At 35.9% G+C, this 21,634-nt stretch overlaps 1 protein-coding gene across 1 annotated transcript in view; it reads right to left on the reverse strand.

The window, feature by feature from the left end:
* Positions 1 to 21,634, reverse strand: part of CSMD1 (CUB and Sushi multiple domains 1) — a 1,233,014-nt gene that overhangs the window by 449,399 nt on the left and 761,981 nt on the right. Inside the window, exon 7 of the mRNA XM_069805938.1 lies at positions 19,697 to 19,774. Within this exon, the coding sequence (XP_069662039.1) occupies positions 19,697 to 19,774 (78 nt within the window). The remainder of the gene's footprint in view (positions 1 to 19,696; positions 19,775 to 21,634) is intronic.

Consider the following 21,634-nt stretch of genomic DNA (forward strand, 5'->3'; position numbering starts at 1 on the left):
AGTTCTGCTCCATAGAAATGCACTAAACCTCCCACTGAGCACTATGATTTGATGTCATTTTGAAATTATAGCACTGTTACACTTTTTTCTGTAATAAAATGTGGTACTCAAAGGCAAAGAAGAAATACTATTGACCAACACCAGATGCAGGATCAAAAAGTAGAAATAAAATGCAAGATGAAAAAAATTGGAGATCTCTTTGTATTATCGGGCAATGGTAGATTATTTATCGTATTCATTCACTGGCTGTCAAAGAAATCCGTACACATAGTGTCTATTCATGATAGGTGGAGATGAAGTGATTTTCACCAAGGAGTACTCCTCTTTCGACACCGCCCACATTTTACATAGATCAAAGTTTTTCGTGGTTCCAGAAGGAGGAAAGCCATTTTCCAATTAAAATAAACTCACCATTTTCAATGACTGAACACAGTTAAGAGATAAAGTATCAAAGTACAGAGATCTTCCCACAACTTGCCTTTCAGTAAAATAGCTTGACTGTGCTAGATTTCCAGCATCATTTTTCAATGACACTGTATCCTACAATCTGAAGTATAGGTGCTATATTATGGCCTACAGTATTAAAACTGATGCAGAACCCATAAATCACCATATGTTTGAATATAGACTGATTTGAACAAATAAAAATATTTTATAATTTTATAACATACATGTGGTATATAATATACTATATATATGCTACAATATATTTATATATCATTATAAATAACACATATAATTGATAATTGCATGTTATAATATATGTGTATATGGAGAGAGCACAACAAAATAGAACCTTCTCTTCAGAGCTCTGCATGTTTAAAATATTTCTATCAGGTATGATAAGTGTCCTTTACTACTGCATATCCATTCTTGCATTTTTCTGACTTGTAAAGGTATCTCTTAGGCATAAAATTTGACAGGAATAAAAGAAGGCATATTACCCAGAGGAGAAACAAATCCTATTAAAACTCACTGTCTCTTTTATTTGCTAGTTTGCAGCTTTAAAACTAATGAAATTTAACATTCTTGTTAAAGAACATAATTTTCATTTTGACAAATACCTAGATAAACTCTAAATTAACCTACTAGGGAAAAAAAGAGAAGAAAAAGACAATTTCTTTGCTATTGTTGGACAAATAATACTTTGCAGCTATATAAGCTTTTAGTAAATTAAGATAAAGAATTATAAATTGTATCTTCATGACTTTTTGATAACTAGTGTTCAATTGCTCTTCATTCATTAATCAAACAGAAAGCATAAAAAATATTAGAAGACTCCATTTGGCATGTACAACTATCATTCTTTGAAACTTACAAAATGCTGTTTTAAACCGTGACTTTTTATGCAGCTCACTCTTTTTGTTCTACTTTTCTAATATATACGAAGAGGATTTTTCCTTAACTTTCTCATATGTTGAATTTCTCGGTGTTTCTTAAGCAATGGTTTCCCAAGGGGTGTGAGAAGATTCTCGGAAGAAAAGAAGCAAACTAAACAACAAAAAAGCAACTGTACATAAACGTAGTTGTGCATACAAGAAAAGTGGAAAAGGCAGAAATCCTAAATGAACAGCTGAAGTATAGATGAGTGCTATTACAGGTTCATTTATGCCAAGCCAAGCATAATGTCTGGCCATTCACAAAATTTCACAAGGCTAAGGCAGGTGAGGCAACACTCCGTGACCCCTAGATAACTGCGAGCGCATCGGCAGAGCAGCGAGTCCTCGCTGGTTTGGCATAGGCAAAAAGGAAATACTGAAAGGCTAAAAAAGACATAACAGCAGAAATGTAAAAACTTATAAAAATCATAAACCATATTTTCAGTTCCAAATTTCTGCCTACTTTCCTGAGAGACTAAAGAATTGTTTAGGGCTGATGGACAGGACTATGACAAAATTAAACTGTATGATCCATATTGGCTTGAACAGAATTCAGACATAAAAGAGATCATAGGAAAAGATGAAACACGCCTTCTCATATGTCATTAAGAGGCTAAAGCAGTGAGGCCAGTCAGCGTGAAACAAGATAGTATCTTGTATTATTTAACCATAGCCAGGTAGTTCTGGCACAAGTAGACCAGGATACCTACTCAACCTCAGAGTGAACATCACCTTTATGATTATCCTAGGGTTTGAAGGACACTTTCTTGAACCAAATATGAACACACCTGCATATAAGGAATATTAACAATCCATAGCAAGGTCACACCAGACAAAAGTGATAAAAAGAGAAAAAACAGAACAAAAAACAAAAAACAACACATCAAGAAACATATGAATTGCGAGCCATACATGTTTGAAGAAGAACAAGGTATTCACCTAGGATTACTTATTTTTATCATCACAAAACTAGGACTGCTGCTTCAAAGACAGTAGATTACTTTCACAGGTCAAAACCAGAAGCAAGAGAGAATAAGAGAAAGTTGAAGGCAATGACTTTTGAGTGTATTTTGAAAGAGATGGTTTAAGAATCTAAGAACCAATCTACTGGATGACTTCTAAGTACAAAAATATCTGAAAGCTAAGTGGAGGACAGGTATCCAAAATGTAGGAAGAGAAGCCCATGAATTTCATTTAGAGGACTTCCTGAATGAGTATTTTGAATAGCTTTAATAAGATTAATAGCCACCATTCAAGCCAGTAGAGTTCATATACTTCAACTTACAACCAAAGCTTTCCCCTGCCCTGCTTAGATTATGTTGGAAAAGAAAGAGAATATGAGAGACTACTGTGGAAAACAGATCTCTGAGACGGTATATCGAGGAATTATTCCACATCCACTACAGAGACACAAACATGAAGCATGAACACTGTTCCCAAAGTCATACATGCACAGAACAGGGGAAGGAGATGCAAAATAAAATCTTGCCTGAGCCTGATAAAGAAAACAAACAAACGAACGAACAAAAAACAGCAAATATTGTCCCAAGAAGGAAATTAAATCCTACAGCAAAAAAAGCCAGATCTTAATAATGGTATTTTTAATGACTTTCCTGTGAGGCTTTGCGTGAGATGAGACCAAGGGAAAAATATTTATAAGCCACTAAAAAAGTAAATAATTTCAAACTTCAACAGAAAAACATACTTCCCCTTCAAAACAGTTTGTTTGAAGTAATCCATGTGATGAAATTAATTGTGTCATATTCTTGCAAATCTAATAGAGTGCCTTTACAAGGTTACAGCCAGGAAGAAATACAAAGCAACTCATAATTAACCTCTGGATCCATTTCATTTTATGCTTGTTCAGAGTGTAGAAAAAAAATGTTAAGTTTCAGTTATCTTTGTCAAGAAATGTACTCTTATCACATATGCAAGATTTGAAACCAGTTTCTATTTCTCAGGCATTGAAAGAGGTTTATGCTGTATGTAGTTGTTTGTTACAGAGCTTAATCTTCACCCTGACAGGCAGTATTATGACCTGGGGGGCACACCAGAGCTGGTTACAGGGGTTTTATAATATGACTCATCTTTGATCAGCACAAAGAGTTAGCTTGTGTTTCCAACCAATATTTGTCACTGGGTTTCAGCACACGGAACAAGGTAACAGGGTTATCCCAAGAGGATGCTGAAAAATGCATTCCATAACCATTGTAAATTTATGTATTTATATTGTTGTGCTCCCCGCATGAGCATTTTAACAGGATGAAGAAGAATTCTGATGAAAGAAATTTTAACTTGGGTACTGTGAGAAAAATTTGAACTAGGTTTGATACTTCTAGGTTTAGATTTAGGGTTTGTTCTGATGCATGTACATAGTAAAATATGCAATTGGCTTAAAAATATGGAAATGGATGAATTACAAGTACAGAAATAAATGCTATTTCTCATGAATAGCTGGATTGGGATTATACCAGAGACATCCGCAAGTCAAACTGACCTTAATAACTGTGTAGGTTTTTTCAAAGAAAAAACAACAACAACAACAAAAATTTTGCTGCCTAGAGTTTATTATAAAGTGCTTATAATTTGCCTCATTACTGGATAAAGCATGCCTGCAAAGTCTTTTGCTGAGATATGTACCATGATGCCAGTGCTCCAAGTCAGCTGGATGTGAGTTTTGACCCAAAAGCTTTATAGCTCTGTTAACAGAGTGCCACATTCACAATTCAACTCCACACTTCTGAATCAATACTGGCATTCCAGCTAACTTGGACGGCAAACACAAGGAGACTATACACACGTACACCCTAAAGCAGACTTTAGAAGTCTAGTTCTAGAGTCAAATTCAGGCATTGCTTCAGTGCAATTCAAACATGTGGCATCTCCCAATTTTTCAAGATGCTAACCACTTCCTGAGGCTCTGAGAAGTCTGTTTACAAATAATTCAGTGATGGTGCAACCCATCTTACTATTTCCTTATAACATTTAGAAAATTTTGTCTAAGGCTGAATCTCGACCAATCATTAAGATCTCAGGAATAGTATTCAGGCAAGAATGCCCCTTACTCCAGCATCTAGAAATATTCAGGAGTTATCACAGAGTGTAAGATAGAGATAGTATCACAGAGGCTTTAGCAAGTCTGATGAGCCACAAAGTTAACTTACCATTATGCAAACTAATCTTTTTAACCTAAACATCATTAATAGGAGAGATTTGAAGTCATCTTTGCTCTCTTAGATTCTGTGAACAAAATCTCATACCAGGCATTTTTTACTTCTCTATAGCATTTTTTACTCCTTATATATTTAAAACAAGGATCCATTATGCAACTATCATAAAACAACACTCCTTTTGGTTTCTCCTGTTGAATAGATCTTTGGTGTAGAAATTAGTGTTGCACATATAATATGATAAATTTTGCCAACCTTTTTCTATTGCAAGTGAAGGACCAACAGAGACTTTGCTAAGGAACTGTCAAAAAATAAGTATGTGAACCACAATATTGGGTTTTGGTCTTAACCTCTCAATTAATATTTTTCTTCTCTTTTGCAATCTTTCTCAGCAGAAGTGCTCTACCTTTTGCTGAATGCAGACATATACATTTAAGAAAAGTCTTATGGCTATCAGTCTATTTTCTTTAAATTATCTTTTCTACCTGTTTTCTTTCTCTGTTGTAAGCATGCTGTGAATCTTTGATGCAACTGCCACTGTATTGAAGGACTAAGCCTGCTGTTCTCTGCTTTGTGACACCAAAGGTATAAACTGTGAGAAGCAAGGGGCACATATTTGTACTGATATTGCATGTATACTGCTTCATGAGGTCTCAAAAGCCCTGTTTCTTTTGGATGCAAAGCTGTTACTTTTCCTCAGCTAAGCAGTTACAGGTAATGGTGTGCAGCTCATTGTCTATGGGGAATTCTAAATAGCTATACAACTATTCAAGTCTTTATAGTTAAGCTTTTATGACAGGGTTTTTTCCAGTTAAAACACTGTGAAATGGAATCTGACAAGGCTTTTTTTCCCCTTTTTTTAAAGACCACAAGTTAAAACCCTTTAATAATGAATTTCTAAAGTGTCTATCTAAATAAAAGGTGTGTTTTATTTATAATTATTTGAAAAATATCATTCAAAGTGAAGCTGATTACAAAGTTACGGATAGGGCTACTCAACACTGTCCAGCCTAAGCCCCTCTTTGCTGCACTCTGTAACTTTTGCAAATTAATTTATGGATTTCTGCTTTAGACTGAAATTAGAAACTAGCTTTAGTTTAGTTTAATTTTCAAAATTAAAACCTTAGCAATAATGGTTTAACCAACCATCATTTTAGAATAGTATCAGTGGAAACGATATCATTTTTCTGATGTTAAAAACTATTTTTTCCCAGGTATTTCTTAAAAGTGCTTTAACTCTGATGTTATGCAGATCGACCCTTAGATCCAGAAAAGGAATTGTCCTCTAACTCTCCTGTAAAAGATGTTTGGGTTTTTTTTCTGTGTCCATGAAGAGGCATTCATATTAGTCCACATGCTAAACCTATGCATATTGCCATTTGTACAGCTTTTAAATATTAACAATGATAATTGTCTTTGGGTTCTCTGCATATTACTGTTTATAGAGACTTGATGGCATTCTACCAGCACTAAGGCTGCTTCTGCTACTCCGCAAATCCAGGGAAACACATTACCAGTAGCAGGATTGTTTGCAAGGGGGAATGGAAGACAGCTGGGGCTCATGAGACATCCACAAATTCTAGCTGAGCTGTTCTCAGTTAAAGAGCTTTCAGCAAGAGTGGATGAGCCAATAGCCTCTATTGTACAGACAAGGGAAATATGAAAGTTTTATCTGATTGTTGAGGGAGAGCAAGATTGTAACCGCTTAACGTACAATATAAATTGCATAATAATACACAACTGCTTTAACAAACCTTTCATTCTGTCTATACAAGAAATTAAATAGCAAAATGAAAGAGAAAATATAAGTTGTAACTCTATTGTCCCCTTAAACACAGTCTACCTATATCATTAGCCAGGACTACTAATGGATACGGAGAACACATTACCAACAATATGAAAAATTAGGACTAGGGTTTGATTTTTACCAAAACCCATTATTTTAACATAATGTAAATATATTTTGGTGAGAAAGGAGTAGGAAATTGTTTTTAAAGTATATGTCATTAACAATACCAACATGTCACTCGTTGAGATGTTGTTCCTACTTTTTGCGAGAGGAAGCCACTATTCTTCTCCAGTATACCTATACTTATGCTGTTATTATTTTGCATTTAAAATTGTCATGAGAAAGAGGATTAAAATCTTTACTGTTAGATCAGATTAGATATTTCAGAAATGCTGTAAGCAATAGGAAAGCAAGTAGACCAATAGGACTGGTGTACTTGTATTTAATGTACATAATCTTTAATATGGAATGCAAAATAGCTGCTGTAGTACTGAAGAATTCCAATACCACAATCCAATTCCAGCTAACTGGACAGATTTGTCTCCTACTTTTGCCAAGCATTTTTCCTTATGAGCTTTAGTTACCTGGTGTGTAGCAGATGGGCTCTTTTTATTAGTCGGTAGAGAACAGCATTTTAAGCCTGAAGTGTTAATAAGCTTGCTGTTAGAACAAACTGTGTCATGTCCCTTTAACATCTCTTTTTCTCTAACTTTCATCTAAAAGGTCTTGTCTGCTTTGTTCTGATTTATCATCAGTTTTGCTGTTTTTACTTTTTTACCACATTAATTTCTTTACCAAGAGAGACTTTCTCTCTTATCTATACCCTCTGTTATTTCCAGCTAAATATACTGTTCAGAAAGGTTATCAGTGCTTATCCCACATTGAGTCAGCAGGAGGCAGCAAAATCTCAAAAGGAGAAAACTAAACAGAAGTGCAGGGCTGTAGGCAACTTTTGCCAACAAAATGGGTGTTTGCTAAAACTACATATCTACCAAAGAGTTTACACCAATGAGACAAAGCTATAGGAACAAGCAGCAAAGAAGCCAAAATGAAGTCTTCCATGCTCTCTTACACTGACACTGACTGAAACAACCCAAATGACTCTTTACTAGGGAGAATGAAGGTTTTTAAGACCTTGTAGAAATGTTTGTATGGATATGTGTGAATGTTATATCCAAATGAAATGTTTTACATTCACATATAAATGGGGAAGAGATGTAAACACTAGTTTGTTAAACTGTGAAATAAAGATACTGATTACATTTTTCCTTTTTTTTTTTTTAAATTTAATTTCTGTTCTGTTTACCTTGTTGCTAATTGTGGCTAGCCTAATTGGCAGAGTCAATAGCTTAGCAAGAATGTAAATAACTCACAAGTCCCACCTGTGCCACATACAGCAGAGATCATATGTAAATTCCTCAAGTAGGGATAAAATCACGGAATGTGTAAAATTGAGCTCATGTGCCATCAACCCTTTATATCATATCCAGAAGAGTGTGAGGCAAGCCTTTCCTCCTTTGAGGACATTAGGACACAAGTGGTGCCCTTTGCTTGGTTGCTGCATAGTTTACAACAAAAACTGGAAGAAGCCAGCCAAAGTGGACAGCCCATAGGGACCGTAGGAACCACCACTGGGGATCTTTGGAAATCCAGGGAACTTCCTAGACTTCTGACTGCATTAAACTATCCTGTGCTGATACACTGTTAGTTCACACTTCTTTATTTTACTTTTGTTAAATTCTAATGAAAACCATCCAAGAAAATATGCCATCTTTGCTTTATTCCTTATGGTCTCTATATATGCCTTATCAGTTTCCCCAAAAATTGCATTTTGAGTTCCCATGCCTTTAGTTGATAAATGTCTGTGACACTTACCCTGAATATTTCAGCAGTTCATCAGTGAGGTTGTATAATAGTTCTCTAAAGCCTGAAGTAGTAATGTCTAATTATACATTTTAGGGAAGGAACTTCAGTGGATAGCAAAACAGGAAGAAAGAACAGGTAATTACTATAGACAGGGCTGATGTTTTTAAGTGTTTTAAAGTTGCTCAGCAAAGTCTTTTTAAAAATTCTTTCACTTGTACATAGCTTTATCAAACAGGCTGTTGGGGCTTAAATTTTCTTTTTCAGGTGTCTGCCTGGCATTTATTTATTCTTTTTTAAATATTATTAAATTGAAATTATTAATCATTTATTCACCTCATTCACTTTTGAGAGAGCCATGAGAAAAATCCAGTTCTGCACACTAAAAACACGAGGATGACATTTTCCATGGAACATATTAGCACCGCCATACTTCAAAACTTGTATTTGCCATGAAAGTGACCGTTGTGTCAAGGATGTGCACTTTCCTTTTCCAACATCTACTAAAAATAGCTGAATGGGAGGCCTTTGGGAAGCAATAATTCAAGGTGATTGGCAGAAACAGCTTTTAGGAAGTACATCCCAAATAAATGTCAAATTTAACAAAACCTAAAAGACTTTGAAGTGTGCTGTACCTGTAGTACTCTCCACTTCCAGAGACCAATGAACACCCAGTTCTGGATGCTGAACTCAGAGCTGGTCTTTCCTGCACAACCACCTACTCTTCTTCTACCAGGCCTTCCTGAGAGAAGCCAGTTGTCTGATTCAATATAGAGGGAACAAGAGCTGGATTTAAAGGCAACTGTCAGAAAGTTTGAAAGTACCAGTAGAGTTTGACAAGAGAAGAAAAAAATTGGTATGGAAAAGAAAGACACTGAGATAGCTAGGGAGAAGAATGGCAAACAGCATCCAGAGGGGTTGATAATTATAAATGAGAGCTGGGGAGAGAAATGAGGGATGAAGAAAGACTAGCAGATGGGAGGAATGAAGGCATAAGGAGATGGAGGGAGACTGAAGCTCTCTGGCCAGAGTATGGGACTAAGAAATGACTGTGTAAAGACATAAAGAGGGAAAAAATATGACATGACAATGGGGTTATAGCATGGAAGGAGCAAAGAGATTTGGAAGAGACTAATTTGGTGAAGGAATTAGGTTAAGGTTGGTGAAATGTTTCTACATTGTGGTGGGTTGAGCCCTGCCAGCAACTAAGCACTGCCAGGCCCTCACCCACTTCACCCCCTCCCAGTGGGATAGGGGAAAGTATTGGAAGAGAAAAAAAGAGTAAAAAAGTTGTGGGTTGAGAAAAAGTCAGTTCAACAGGTGAATGGGGAAAAAAAAAAAGGAGGAAAAAACCCAAACCCAAGTAATGCAAAGGCATCACTCGCTACCTCCCAAGTACCTCCCATCACTTGCTACCTCCTCCCCCAGCAGACCAATGCCCAGCCAGCCTCCTAGCAATGGCTATCTGGGAAAGACTACCCGTAGTTTTTATTGCCAAACCTGACATAATATGGCATGGAACACCCCTTTGGTCAATTTGGGTCAGCTGTCCCAGCTGTGTCCCCTCCCAGTCTATTGCCCACCCCCAGCCTACTTGCTGTGGGGGCAGAATGAGAAAAAGAAAAAGCCTGGACACCATGTAAGCACTGCCTGGCGATAGTCACAACTCTGGTGTGTTATCAACGTTGTTTTAGTCACAAATCTGAAACACAGCACCATATGCGCTGCTCTGAACAAAAGTCAGATGCAATTCATACAATAAGACAAGGAGCAATGGGAGAATAAGAACTGAAACACTGAAAACCAGAACAATTATTTTATAGCAAACCTGACTGAAATTCAGGGCATGTTCTGTTTTTATAACAACAGTGATGTGGTTTACAAGCTCTGCCTCTCCCATCCTCTGTCATGAGAAAGCCCATCTTACACATTAGCACTTCTGCTTCAGGAATAGACCAGAAACAACTATGGTTAATTTAACTGAAAAACAATAAAGAAAAGAATACAAAAATCTTAAGTGCTTTTGAACTTCCATGAGCTAAAATGTGGATTCAATTTTTAAGCTATTCCATAGATACAATAGAGTAGTATCTAAGCAGGTGGTGTTGCTTCATGCTGTACTTTTAATCTTAAGTGCTTGTTGTTTATGATGAAGGAGTTTATTTTAGCCTTTCCTATTCTGTACTGCAGATGCATTTTCAGACTTCTGAAAACAAGGCCTGGTAGAACTGAGAAAGAAACATGACTTCTTAGTATGAAACAAGTTTCCCATGTGACTTCAAAAACATGAAGGAAAAGCTGATATGGCAATAAAAAGTAGCATCCTGAATAAAATAATATATGCCACATGAAATGTCAGCTTAGAGAAACCATACTGTTTTGCACTTGTTAATTTGATAATTCACTGACTTTATAGCTCCTCTAGCAGAGACACAGAGCATCAGAGTTCAGTTCAAAAGCATTAAACTAGGGAAGATATGCATACATTTTTCACACATCTCTTTTGCTTATGCAGGAGCCTGAAGCAGAAAATACTGTGACAGTGAGGTGACAGAAATCAAATAAATGGTTGTATTAGCAGAACAATATGGACTTTGAGATATAATTATTTCCTGTTAGATTAAAACTTTTCAGAATTAAACATTTTTGATCACCATCATGCGTATTAAAACTTACATTACTTTGATACATGACCAAGTGGTCTTGTCACTCTTACCTGAATTCAGATGGTTTGTATGATAGAAGCATACATACAAGCCAGAGCACCACTCTTACACAGTTCCTTCTTTTTCAAGTATCCTGATGTATGACAGAAATCTTAGCCAGGTATTTTGGGATTTTTCTGGATTGTTCTTTATATGTTTAAAATAATGTAGTTGACTAATCATTTTTTGTTTTTTAAAGAACAACCTGTTCTATCAATTTCAGTGGAAGGACACATCATTTTGAATAATCCCCTCCCCTAAATCAGCAACTAGTCCTTTCCTTACAAATGTAACCCAATGTATTTATTTCCATTTTAATTCCTTCTTGGGTTTTCTGGTCCCATCCCAAAAATATTTCAAGCTCTTCAATGCACACTATTGGAGAAACTGATATATTGTTCAAGTGTTGTGTAAATTTTTTACTTCCCTTTTTTCCAAGTGAAGAAGGACTAGCAGACTCAAACTGGTCTGAAGCTGCTAAATAAGCTGTCACCTAGCAAAACTCCCCTGTTTGAAACATATCTGACACTGGCACTTTGCAGTTCTGCACAGAAGAGCTGCAGGAATAGATACATTCCAGTGTGACAGGCTAACAACTGACAGTGACATGCTATGCCAACGAAGTTGAAATTATTTTCCAGAGTTTCACAATGTAAAGAACAAATTCTGAAGAAGGAAAATAGTCCATGACCTTCTGTCAAACTCTGAAAATATTCTCCCACAACCTGGATTTAGAAAACCAGGGTCTGAATACATACTCAACATGCATGAACTATGCAGCTAGTGTTAAACTTTTAAAACTGCAATATTAGTCTCTGTGGAAAGTGGAAATCTTGCAGTCGGTGGGAAGTCTCTGACTCTTCCCAAGGACTTGAAAGAAAGGGTATCTATATTCTGCAGCACACCTTCAATGCATAGACCAGTGTCATACTTTTTTCTTTAATTAAAATTGTTTTAATGTATTTTGTGTCCCAGAAGTCTGAATTCACCCACCCACAAGTTCTGAATGCCTTCATAATTTACATATATTATTTGAATCTAAAGAGACTTCATTTTGCCAACCTATTTACTGCCCACATCTATATTTTTAACTAAGCTGTGCATGGGAGTTAAGCCAATGAACCTATATTAAAGTATTACGGTTTATATTTAAATTTCATATGAATAGTTAATTTATACAGAATTCTAACTGCTAAAAGCAGGTTGCTTATTCTTAAGTCTTTGACTTTGAAAATAACAGAATTCAATGTCAATTTAGCCTACAGTATGAACATTCACTTTGGATAATCAGTAATGTTCTATAATTGTATATGAAAATTATTTAATGGCAGTTTCAGCTTCCTAGCTGGATAACAATTCATTTTAACCATCCATAATTCAATCAGATTACATCTTGTTTTACATATTTTAATAGATGCTTTCTTCTGGTTATTTTACAAATTATATATGCAAATGATGTATTAAATAATTGATGAAGCACCTTGCTTTGCTTGTAGCTACAAGTGATGCTTTTCTTCACAAATATATTTAGGCAATAGTTCTCTTCACAGCACAATTTTTTGCATAGTATTTTAAAAGGTATTTAAACTCCTGCCGTGATGAAGGCTTATTTAGAAACACCAAGTATAATTTACTAACCTGATTTATGAAGCAATTTATACAATCTAGTAAAATAGCACTGTAGAATTTCATTGCATAGGGATACTCATCTTCTCTGAAGATCCTAAATTCTTTAACACTTGGGCAACTCTGTATTATTACATTCTGTGATAGGACAAAGTATATCAGGGTAATTATCCCTTCCGTTTTATTAAGGCTTTATAAAACTGTTAGAGGCTAATACTGCAGTTATTTTTTTCATACTGCCCAATTTCATCCTACAATACTCAGCAAAAGGGGAAACAGAGTCACTCATCTCTTATTAGACATACGGTAAATGGTGTAATGGAATACTATGTGTTATGTATTTAGCTACAATTGTGTGTGTGTATATATATATATGTATCTATACATATACATACAAAACAAGGATACTTTTAATATTAAAGATTCTAGGATCCATCCCTTAACCTACTGTATAAAAGTGCCAGTGTTTTAAGTATTACTTCCCTCTTTTTTCTTTAAACTGAAGATTTAACCTACACTCAGTATTTCTGTAAAAAGGCTTTTTCAAATGAAATTGGATATTTGCAGACATGCTAGGCCCACAAAATCTTAGTTATTTAAGCCTTGTGTTTCCTAACCTTGTAATTAATACATCGGTAACTTATAAGCAATCCTTTCTCTCATTTGCAGAGATGCACAATATAAATGCAAACTTGAAAAATGCTTTGCTTTTCAAGCTGTGGGATTTGAAAGAATGAAAAAAAAGCTTTCATGACTGAAAAGGCTGGAGAGTTTATGATACAGTGTAGGCATTTAGGAAGTTTCTGATTGGCCGCTTACAAATGAGAATCCTTTCAGTGCCTGTAAATTAATGTAATACAACACAACACACAAGCACAGAGTAAATTCCACTGAGAACACTGAGATCTTCAGAGAGAATTACTATAGAAACTAATGGGAAAGAGGCGCCTTCATACTGATCTTGGCACACAACAGTCTTCTCGTTTGGCCTCCCCTGAAAAATCTCAATCTTAAATGTAGGTGTTTCAAATCCTTTTTTAGGCAAAGGTCTCTGTTTTCTTTATAAGGGAAGGGGTGTATCTGCCACTAAACACAGAAGATGCTGAACAGATGCTCAACGAAGGTCAGAAAAGAGCTACAGATGAATCCTGTCACTTTTCACCCTTGTGCTGCAATGCTTTATGAAGAGCCCGGGAAACAGAAGTTTTTAAAAGACAGTGGTGTTGTTTGTAAAAGGAAATCCTAAGATCCGCCATTAGAAAATTCTCTTTTTAAAGGACACAAAGCAGATAATACTATAAAATACAATGCTGGTGTGTTTCCCTCCCCCGAAAATTAGTAAAGTATGTCTTTTGATATGCTGTCCTTCTTTTTTTGTTCCTTTGCTTTTTTTTGGAAGCAACAGCAAACTGATCACCTGTGTGTCAGAACAGGGCAAACAACCCCCCAAAGTCTAATTCAAAAAAACTTACAAACACTACTGTGTGCCCCTGAATAAAAGAAAGTCTGAAAGCTGCCAACATTTCCCTATTTGCTTTACTTGTTTTAGCTGATTACAAGACCAATCAAGGAGACAGATTTATGTTACATTTATTTCTCCAGTGTGTTTAAATTCATGCTTGCTTGAAGGGGCACAGGCCTGAAGAATTTCACCAGACAAAATCTACTTGCCAGCAGAATAATTTTTTTTTTTTTTAATTTCTAAGGTCACTCTATTTTATCTTAGTGTTCATACTTCATATCTTTTTTATTTTAAATATAGTTTTATGTAATATTTAAAACATTCACAGCAAAAACCAGACCGCATATTGAGAGCTCTTAAGCACACACAATTAAAAGCATAGAATTTTTTGATATACAAAAGCCTATAATTACTTAGGTGGTTTATTTTTCATCCTGTTTATTGGTGATCAATCCCATCACCAATGCAATGTTTCTTAAATTAATTAAGGATAAAGCATTAGATGCTATATTTGATTAGTTTAAACTTATGTAAGATTAGAGTGTAACTTTAGAGAGTGAGATAGCTTTGGTGTTGTTTTATTTGAGTTTTTTTGTTTTGAATTTGAGACTGAAAACTGTCAGAAGAATGAATATTTAACAGTATTTCTTAATTATGATTTGACCCCGACAAAGCATGTGATAGCCCGTGAAAATTCAAATTCAGTAAGAAATGGGTTTTTACCTGTGAAGATTCAATACAATACAAGCACAAAAAAAAAAAGTTTAGATTTTTTGGTGGAAATTTTTCTATTACATGTGCATTTTAAAATTAGTAATATGAAAGTATTACATAGTTTTTCATTCTTCCTAAAATAATTTGGGAAAACTATCCTAAAGGTGAACTAAGCAATAAAATAATTTTGGGGAAACAATGAAGAAAATAATTTAAATATTAAACATAATAATAAGAAATTGATATTTATATCATGTCAAGTTATAAACTTCATTACAAAAAGGTAGTAATTAGCAATAGTTTTATCTTTCATAACTGTGACTTGAGATGACATTCAGGGGTTGTGGTATCAGTTTGTTAAGCTGACTGCACATTGGTTTGCAAATGATTTCTAAGTATTGATATTTTCAAAATATAAAAGTTCTTAAATAAATTGTTCTTTACTAAGGACTAAGAACAAACTAGTCAGAAAATTGTGCTATTAAGTGCAATGACTTTGTCCAATATTGTCCTTCTTAGGGAAATACTCTTTCATTAACTGAAAAGCAAAACTTCTACTAGTCATCATTTTGCTTCTATCAAAGTAAATTTACCATAGCCAAATGTCAAGAAGATGAAATTGCCGATTTATTTAAAACATGAAGAATATATTGGTAAGCAACAAAATTCCATCCTAAAATTTTGCCATGAACATATTTTTCACTTTACATTGCAATGTACTAAGCCATTTTGTCAATAACAAAATAAATAATGACTGCCATCATTCTTTCTTTCTGACCCAGAATTAGCAACGTAATCCTGTTTTGGTATTAATCACTATAGTTTCAACAGCATGTGCCATTAATTCACCATAATGTGCTGCAACCAATCAATACTTAGTCTGTAAAGTCGTTTGTTCTTTGGCTCTACATGGCAAAAATCATTGTCTTAAAATAGCTCTTTTTATCATCTTCAGGGTGAAGAACTGTTTATATAAACTCTGTAGCTAAGCTTTCAGAGGATGTATTAATCTTACTCATGCTAAAATCATGCTCTTCAAACCATTTAACGTGTCTTTCTGGCATTCTGACATACATTTTCAAATAATACTACAGACACCTGAAATTGCTTTAGTGATGTTTAAGAGGTTTTTAGTCAGTGAATACCTACAGATCTCTCACTTTGTAAAACATGGTAGCTCCCACACTAAATACTTTGCAAGGTAAGGTTAAGTCACTTGATGTTCAGTGATTGCTGTGAACTGTTAACATTGTGTTACATGAATGCCATACTTTTTGAAGACTCACTCAGACTTTGCCTGTTATTCTTTGTTGCTACTCCAGGCCGTGGACATTCTCTGCAGTTTGTCATGTCACGTGGCTCGAGCCACTGTCCACGCTGCATTTTGACAAGAGCCAATGCAGGAAATCAGCTCTCTCAGCCACTTCATTCTTACTGCTGCCTTCCCCTCCCAGCATTACCGCACTGGCAGATTGGCATGCACTACATAAACCTTACAAGCATTTCCATTTTCCCCCTTATATGATGGCTCTCACCTTAGCATTTACTGTCAGCTTGCTGCATTGCTGTGCTCCGTCCTCCTCCTGGTGACAGGCCTGGAAGTGGGAGGCTGCCCCGCAACTGCAGCACTAGGGCTGCTAGGGCTGTCTGCTCTCCTAACCTTGCTCTGCCCTTGGGCTGCCGCGGGCCACGCAGGGGCCAAAGATTGACACAGGTGCCAAGTACCAAGTCCGCAGTTATGGCCCTGCCTTCCCAATGTTCCGTAAATTGGTGTCGAGACCTGTGCTCGCTCATTATCTTTTGCATGTGGAATTACCAGCAGTAACTGCCTCATATGTATCAGAGGCTAGACTTGAAAAGATAAACTACAAGGGTCTTCTACTTGCCTAGAAAATGAGCCTTTTATAAGGACTGTGGCTGCCTAATGATGGTCTGTCTTCATGGCCCACTTCATTAGGACTCTCCTTCTCTTGGATGTACAGGATGCTCCCTATACAACCTCGCTACTGTAGCGGTAGTGCCCAGAGGTTGAGAGGTAATAATCACCCTCTGACAGAGTTGCTGGGCAGGAATATCACCATGAAAACACATTCATACAAGAGCCAGCAATCAAAAGGCTCTTTTTATCTAACCAGTTACAATGCAAACTATAGTCATAGTAGTTTTAGAAAAAGGACACAACCATTAGGGATACAGAGTCTGCAGGCTTATGTTAGAATGAGAGTGAGTGATGGCAGCAAGATGAATCAAGTAACTTCCTTTGGCAATATACTATATATGTCAGAATGACTAAGTAAGGGAACAAAAGTGAGTAGACTGAGCCTGCAATTAAATGGATGGACACCAAACCAGATGTAATTGGATTTGCTTCCCCTAAGCAGATTCATGAACTAAACCTCTCTCCTTGCTCCTCTGAGAGATCAGCTTCAGACAACCAAGGGGAAATATGCTTAGCATTGGATTTGGTCAGTGTTTGTGATAGCTCAAGCACTAAGGAGGACCAACTGTGAAAAAGTAATCATCAGAACTGTCTGTCCATTTACTTTCTCTCAGTTTACTGTTCCAAAATTTTGCCAAGTGCAAAGTTTGCACGAACCAGGACCATATTTTAGTTCAATTATCTTTCCCCTCCTTTTCCCATTTCCTTGCATAAATTAATCATGATTCAACTGCATCTGGCCCACTGCTAAAGGGTAGTAGCTGGCAGAAGTATTCTGGCAACTAACTTGATATGTTTCCTTCAGGTGTACCAAAGAAGAAAAAAAAAAAAAAGCAAAAACCTGTTCTTTCCCTAGGGAGTGACACAATATATAATTATTTTTTTCCCACAGTAAATCTACCAAGGCACCTATGTCCCAAAGCCATGCTTTGCTACCTGACTCTTTGTAATGGATGGCAGAGCAGTTGCAAGAAAGCATCCAGGAATCCAGGCAGGTCCCGGAGGAGAGGAGTGAGATATGAGTGCACAGGACTGAAATACTGTTCTGCATTCTACAAGGAGTTATCAGTACATTGGTAATGTTTTCTGCCTAAATCTTAAGAGAGTTGTGCCACTATGAAATGCTTTCTGCAGCTGCTCTCAGGTTATGCTTGGGAGGAAGAGCTGTAAGAAATCTGCAGATCTTGGGGTTTGCAGGGCATGTTCTCACGGCATTTGCCATGCCAGTATTTGCATTCCATCTACCCCCCATGAACCAAAATGCAAAAATAAGCTTTCTGTTTTATAGAGAGAGAATATTAAAAAGATCTAACATACAAAAATGGGGAGAGGTGTTAGTCTTTAATTTACTTTTTTAGAGATTTGCTAATTGGCATCAAATGGTAATATCTATTCTTATCAGTTCTCTGAAGTTGAATTCCCAATTACTTTTTCCATCTACATAATTACTAGCAAGAAAAATGGTTAAATACTAAAGGCTTAAGTCAGAAGAGCAGCAAAATACATTTGAATCCACCTGTTTGTATTTTAATCTCATCATTTTTAAAAGCTTCATATATGTGAAAGTAATGGTAATAATAATAATGCACTTCTTAGATTTATGTTGAAAAGTCAGACGTGATAATAAATCTTCACAAGTCAAAACACAAAGAAAAAAAAGGACAAAAGACATTACATTTGAAATAAACAGCAGACTGCCTTATAATAATTTCTTCCATAGCCTGTCTTACTTCCACTCGGTAATTAAATGTGGTGTCTGACAGCATGAGCTCTGAGAGTGTAAGCAGAGATCACACAGCTCCCAGAAGTAACTTATAAATAATGAAATAATCACCCATTCAGACACAAACACCAAAGAGATGGATCAACTTTTTCTGCTACACCTTGCATAAAAAGTTCTTTTTGAGTGCCACACCATCAGTGCGCAATACTTAAAGCAGAAAATTGTCATGCCTCTTTTGTTCCAATGAGCATACCAAAACTCTCCCTTTGCATTAAACAATGCACTGCAGAAACACAGAGACCAAATCTTATCCCCTAGACGTTAGCCTTCAAGTCAGTTATTCTCTCTGTACTTGCAGAATCGTGCACAATGAGGCAAACATAGCTTGGGTTTCACTCCATTGAGTTCAGTATTATTACATGAAGAATTAATTTATTCAAATACATCTTCGTGATTATACAAGCACTTTTAATGAGTTGGGGGTAAACACTGACTTACCCTCTGGCTTTTCTTGGGCTAAGGGACTCTCTGCTTTCCAAAATATAAAATTACGTTATTTTTCTTGTTTCAAGACTGGCCTGATTAATGGAGAAAAAGCTCTCAGGATACTACTTAGATTGCCAGTTGTTTGGGAAAAGTGATGCTTAAAAAACCCAACAGCCTCATAGTCCCATATATAGTATCTTGATTTTACCCTTACACTCTATATGGAGAAAAAAGTGTAGAGAGACTAAATAGATATCATTCCAGAGTGCACTAAGCATGCAATAAAGGGAAGGTGATGCTGTGATCTTCATCTTCTCGAGAAGCTGGGAATTACAGCAGTTCTTAACCCCTGCTGTGCTATATCACAGGACTGGAAAGGGGCAGTCACCAGGACATAATGTGGCAAGGGAAAGAATTAGAGCTGTGGTATTAACTGAGGGGAAGAAAAAGGATCAGAAAGTATAAAGTTAGATCCAGAAAATGCTAAGATACCTTCACTGCACCCAGTACTGAATTGATAAAGTCTACATGGCACTGTTCTGCCTTGATTTGCTAACTCGCCTTGCATCTCTAAATTCTAGATATCTCGATATGAAAAACATCCTGACATATAAAATGTGTGTGTTTTTCTACATACCCATATTTTTCAGACATTACAACACCATATTCTGCTTTCTACAACCTCAGTATTACCAGCGGAGTTCTAATTCAGTGACAATTGAAAGCATAATAACCATTTTATGACCACAGCTTCCTAACACCTCTCTCTTTGATTTGTATATTTAATAGGACTCCAGAAGATATATGCAGTCACTAAAGATAACATTATAAACAACTTACAGACGGAATTTTTGTGGTTACTGTCTTTGCTGGGCAACATCTTGACTCCTCTTGATTTCAGTTCAATTGCTTTTTTCACTGAGAAAACAAGCAAACAAAAAGAAGGTAATTCATTATTAAACCTTATAGAAAGGACATACAGCAGCCAAATCACACATTACGATAATACAAAGCTACACAGGAATCCTACAAGCAGATTGAAAGAACTGCAGTTTCTGTGATAATCCAAATACATTTTTACAAAAATACAACCATTTATCATGTTTTGGAAGATGTCCTTTTTAAACAGATATTATCGGGATTTGCAATATTTTGAATTCAAATTTCCTTCTGGTCAAAGAAAAGACAAACCTGTCCTAATTACATGTATGTTTTCCTATGTTTGCCGCTGCAAATGGTAAAACCTGAAACATTTTTAAAACTTATTTCTTATATTAAATGTACAATACATTATCTACATATATCTGAGGACCACAGGCTTTAAATGTGACATTCACATCTGCTTTAATTTGAATCACTCTTCAGTAGTAGACATGTCTTTAGTTAGGTTTCCTAAGGAGACTAATGTTATAGGATCCCAGCATGCCACATTCTTTGACTCACCTAACCCCTTTTGAATCTACAGGGCAATTTCAACTGAATTAGAAACAGAAAGAGAGTAAGAGCTCTCAAAGGGACAAGGTTTTGTGAGAGAGAACAGATGCATCAGGGGTTTAATATCTGTTTCCTCTGTTCAGCCAGCTGAATGGCTGACAAACTCTCAGCCTATCCCTACTAAGTAGTCAGGGCACCATAGGAGGGATCAGGAGCAAAGTAGGAAGAGACATGAGAAGGAACTAGTGCAGTTATACATTAAGGAACACATGGGGTAGAATTTGAATTGTAATGGTAGGAGAAAAGGGTGAAAATATAGGACACATTCACAGGAAATTAATTAGTTCTGTGGCTTGGGAACAACTTGATCAATTGAAAATAAAATCAGATGTAGAAAATAATTGTGAAACAAGCCTGGACAATTCAAAACTATTGTGCAAAAAACCAACAGCAATAGCAAAATAGCTAGTGACTGACTCTGTGTATCAGAATCCTAATGGCAACATCATGATGCATGTCAGTAACAAAAAAATTATAAGAAGCAGTAATCCTTTCCTGATTCATATTAAATACTTCTTTTTTCTAGATCTTGCGGTGGTTAACAATCTTAACATGCAGCCATTTATCCTAGATACAAACAGAAACAAAAAAATCAACTTAAACATTTTTAAAATGGCAGTAATTTGCACCTCATACTATATAAATCCATAAGTTAATACCACAGTTTATCAGTTACTTTTTGTCAATGTATGGGATAAAGTTTATGATTACTACACTATACACTGATCTGTATACAAATATTTCTAAGAAGTGAAGTGGGAGGAACAGCAAGTTAAGATACCTTTAAATATCGCATTAAAAATTGTGATTTCATTGTATTTATTTCTATATTGGACTTTTGCTGCTTTTGCAACCTCAGAGTGAAGCAGGCTTTTCTTAAGTGCTGAAATTGGGCAAGTACTGCAGAAAGCACTTTTTGCACTATGTACGTTGCAAGTGCAGACATTTATGTCTAAACCTGGAAAACAGGTGTTCAAATGATGAAAGATGATTGAAACACAATTGTAGCTGCATGGGATGAAATGGATTTGATAGCAGTGTGGTGTTTTCTTTTCTTCTAAGACAAGAACACATTATACAGAGACATCATTGCAGACAATAAGGCTAAGAACCCCAAGGGCTTCTGGCAGGGTAAACCTCATGGATATGGTTTCTTAGGATTACTTTCTAGACTTAGGTACTAAAATTTCCATCAAGTACCATCTTACGTTCTGTTCTCTTACATTGCATAACCAGTCTGTTAAAATTATTCCATATTTAATGGGAAATTAACAGCACAACTCT

Source organism: Haliaeetus albicilla, chromosome 18, assembly GCF_947461875.1.
Source record: "Haliaeetus albicilla chromosome 18, bHalAlb1.1, whole genome shotgun sequence".
Classification (NCBI taxonomy): domain Eukaryota; kingdom Metazoa; phylum Chordata; class Aves; order Accipitriformes; family Accipitridae; genus Haliaeetus; species Haliaeetus albicilla.